The following is a 4168-nucleotide window of genomic DNA, read 5'->3' as shown; positions in this document are numbered from 1 at the left end:
GTAACAAATATGCATAAAGTATGAAGCAGTATTGACTTAAAACACCGTTGTAGATTGAAATGTTTAACTGCCATTAACCCAAGCTGTCTGTCTACCATATCATACAAAAACACAATTCTAAAAATAAATACCAAGCATAATCATAAGGTTGAAGACAAATATAAATAAATGTGCTTATAGTCCAAAGCCATACTAATTATGGTTGTGTGTAGTGAGAGACACAGTGGAAATGGGAGTTCAATTATTGTACTTCCATTTCCCCTGTGTCACTCACACTACCCACACTCACAGTGCATATTGACACAATAAAGCAGTTTAATATAGAGCTTAAATCTTAATTAAACGGCAGATTATAAGCTAATATTTGTTTTGTTGCTTCATACGCACCAGCCATTAACATTTATCTGAAACCTTTCTGGTGGTGCTTTCCAGGTGACATGTTAGCCATTCAATCAAAGCTATAATTTGCTCGCCACAGTGCGAAGACCTTTCTTTTCTCATATTAGAATATATAAGGCCATCTAATACAGTATTTCTTTAGTGTTTCATCTTGGATTATAGTAAATCCTTGCATTTGCTCTGCCACCTTAACCACTATATACTTTGTCGTACATCAGTAGTGAAAATAGCAGCTCTACAAGCTCACCACGTGCCATTTGTGATACATTATGAGCTTGTAGATTTGCTATTTTCCCGAATTTTCACCTATTTTAGCCAAATGCTCATCTATTTAAGCCGGATGTTTGTCTTATTTCCACTTATTACTGTGACCAGAATAGATACACTAGGGTTCCTGTAATGTTTAATGCTAGTATAATTGCTATTCTCGACTCCACTCAACCATGCTCTTCACTTCCTTTCTCCACCTCTCTCTTCCCTGGGTTGCTCACCTGTTTTCTGGTGGTATTTGTTGCTCTCCTCATCATCCATTTGATCTCTGTTCACTTTGGCATGTTCTGAAGTCTCCCTTTTCTTTCCTCCGACCCCTTTACTGACCACTGCACCTTCCTCCGCTATCCCGTTCAGTTCTCCATTCACCTCTCTCTCCACTTCTCGTGACCCTCCTTTGGCACCCTCTCTTTCTAATCTTTCTTCTCTTTTGACCTCAGTTTCTTCCTTGCTACCGCCCCTACCATTCTTCTCTGGGGGTTCACTGCCGTTTCTGTTCTTGTTCTCTTTACCGTCCGTATCTGTGTCGTTGCCTCTCTCGTTCTCTTTTACGCTATCTGGGTCTTTTCCCTCCTTTCCACTGGTTTTGTCTCTCTCCTGTTTGGCATCCTGGCCTTCGTCAGTACTGTTGCTGCTTGTTCCTTGTTCTACCTCCTCCTCTATCTGCTCCCCCTCCTTAGCCTCCTGTTGAACCTCCTCATGTACCTCTGCCTCCTCCTTAGCTTCCTCTTTAACCTTTTCCTTCTCCTTAGTCTCCTGCTTAACCCCCTCCTGTTTAACGGCCTCCCTGTCCTTCTCCCCTCCTCCATTCACAGAGCTAGGCCCTGCTATCGCTCCTTCCTCTGATGTCTGGCTTGGCGCCTGGATTTCCTTCTTCTCCTCTTTGATGGAAGAGGTGTCTTCTGCATTTGTGTCTGTGGCCGCAGCAGCTGTGACCTTCTCCTCCATCTTTTCAACATTCTTCATGGCTGCAGCTTTCTGTAATGCACATACAGTGCCACAGAACTTAATTAACTTCATATTGCATTAAATACACAAGTTAACTGGATTATTTCCCATGACCTATGCATTGCAGGAATATGTGTGTGCGTGCGTGCGTGGGTGCGTGCGTGCGTGCCTGTCTGTCTGTCTGTCTGTCTGTCTGTCTGTCTGTCTGTCTGTCTGTCTGTCTGTCTGTCTGTCTGTCTGTCTGTCTGTCTGTCTGTCTGTCTGTCTGTCTGTCTGTCTGCCTGCCTGCCTGCCTGCCTGCCTGCCTGCCTGCCTGCCTGCCTGTCTGTCTGTCTGTCTGTCTGTCTGTCTGTCTGTCTGTCTGTCTGTCTGTCTGTCTGTCTGTCTGTCTGTCTGTCGGTCTTTCCCAGGCATAATTCGAGCACAGTCTGAGCGATTGACTTTAAACTTGCCAGTGATGACCCAGGGATGGTTTGTGCCAAGTTGGAATTTGCTTGAACTGGTGGCTGTTTGAAACCAATAAACCATGCATGTCTGTATCTGTCTGTCAGCTGCGCTGTTGAGGACACAACAAATATCTATGGGGGGAGAAGCCCAATCAGTTTCACGGATTGGCCGAGCTTTGAGTCACGCTTGTGCCACTGCACCAAAGTGGTAGTGTGCACAATAGAAGTCCTTTCTTTTACATTTTACATCAGTGCAAAAAATGTGTCTGTCTGTCAGTGTTTCTATTACAACCATTAACAATGAATTGAAAAAGAAAACACATTGTGGTGTAGTTTAGGTTAGCTTGTATACTGTTTTTGAGTGGTGTAAACCACTCCTACAACTGGCTTTGTTAGTTTACGTGTCTGTTCGTACCAACTGGCTTTGTTAGTGTACGTGTCTGTTCGTACCAAAAAATGAGCATGGTTGCTATGGTCACCCAGTTCACACGGGTGTGATTTCATTACGTCAGACATTACGTCAGACCACAGCTGATCAGTCTATATAAGACCTACACCACTCAGTTCACACGGGTGTGATTTTTTACTAGACAGCATGAAGGAGAAAAAGAGAGACATACTGTATGGCAGTACAGTGCACACACTTTGAACCCTCAGTCTGAACATGAATGCCATTGTCTGAACTGGCGGTAGTAGTTATAATGTCACCTCTTCATCTGGAGAGTCTTGAGGAGACTTGTGCTCAGCGTCTGCATCATTAACCTTTGATTCATCATCTGCCAACAGAGGAGAGAGAGACATAAGTGTTATCGCTGTGCACTGTGAATGATGGGAAACGCACACACACACACACACACACACACACACACACTGTGAATGATGGGAAACGCAAGGTGTCACCCTGCGGCGGTCTTGGCAAGTCAACAGAACCACTATCGCACAGAAGTCTTACTGTGAATTCCCATCTCAATGTGCGATATGTTGGCTTGTCTCGGCCAGGGATTCTTAACCCATTTAGGCCTGGGTTAAAAACATTCACTTTGAAAGAATATACATTCAAAGATTTGCGCCACATTTTTACGATTTTTCAAAAATAGCAGACCTACAAGCTCGTAGCGCGCCACTCGGTGGCGCGCTATGAGCTTGTAGATCTGCTATTTTCCAATAGCTAAATTATAACATATCTTTTTCAAGGATCCACAGTTTAATCAGCATTAAGTCACAGACCTCCATTTATTGTTTCTTTGTCTCTTCACTGTAAAATCCTGTGTTCCTTTAACTCTGAAAGTGTATACATGGAAACAAATTGACCCTTATCGTATATTGATTTGAGAGTTATTGTTAACCCATTTGTTTAACAATGAACTAACTAACAAACCAACTAACCAAAAAACAACTAGGAACTAACTACAGTAACTACTCTGTAAAGGTCTGTAACTCTATCAATCCTACTATTTAGCAAGAGAGTAGAGACCCCTCAAGGACCTGTGGCTTCTAGGCCAACTGAAGTTAAATATAGAGGAATTGAACAAAGGTGTTTAGATAGTGTGCCACAGGTTTGAACAAGGTCAAGATGAGAATGACACGCTAAAGGTAAGATGGTGGAAGGTAGTGATATCATTTACAGAAATGTCTCATGCATTTCATTGTAATGTATGACATGATTACAATAAATGATATATTACCCATACTGTGTGAGGCACATAAAGACAAAGATAAACTGCAAGTTCCACTTCAACAAACATAGAACAACAGTGACACCTGGTGGTATAAAATGAAATGCACCCAACCAGGTTCATACAAGTAAACAACTTCCCCAGACAATGGAGGTGAAGAAGAGATAGGTATTCACAATCTTTTTAAGCTTTAAGGTAACTGATCATATGATAAAATTCCATGGTAAAGATAAACTACATTTGTAAGCTCAAACGACCCAACCGTATCATCATTATCGTAACATTCATTATATATTTAAATATGAAAGTAATACACAAGGTACATCAAGGCTGTAACACATTGATTCCACACGTGCGCACGCACGCACGCATGCACGCTCGCGCACGCGCACACACACACACACACACACACACACACACACACACACA

At 42.5% G+C, this 4168-nt stretch overlaps 1 protein-coding gene across 1 annotated transcript in view; it reads right to left on the bottom strand.

Moving 5' to 3' along the window:
* LOC306924757 (doublecortin domain-containing protein 2-like) overlaps positions 1 to 4168 on the bottom strand; it is a gene marked incomplete at its 5' end in the record, with an annotated part of 26212 nt that continues 22044 nt past the window's right edge. Inside the window, 2 exons of the mRNA XM_079503390.1 lie at positions 1 to 1647; positions 2772 to 2839. Of these exons, the coding sequence (XP_079359516.1) occupies positions 850 to 1647; positions 2772 to 2839 (866 nt within the window). The 3' untranslated portion in view covers positions 1 to 849. The remainder of the gene's footprint in view (positions 1648 to 2771; positions 2840 to 4168) is intronic.

Source organism: Electrona antarctica, assembly GCF_951216825.1.
Source record: "Electrona antarctica genome assembly, chromosome: 6".
NCBI classification, from domain to species: Eukaryota; Metazoa; Chordata; class Actinopteri; order Myctophiformes; family Myctophidae; genus Electrona; species Electrona antarctica.
This window is presented reverse-complemented; position numbering and strand designations above follow the sequence as displayed.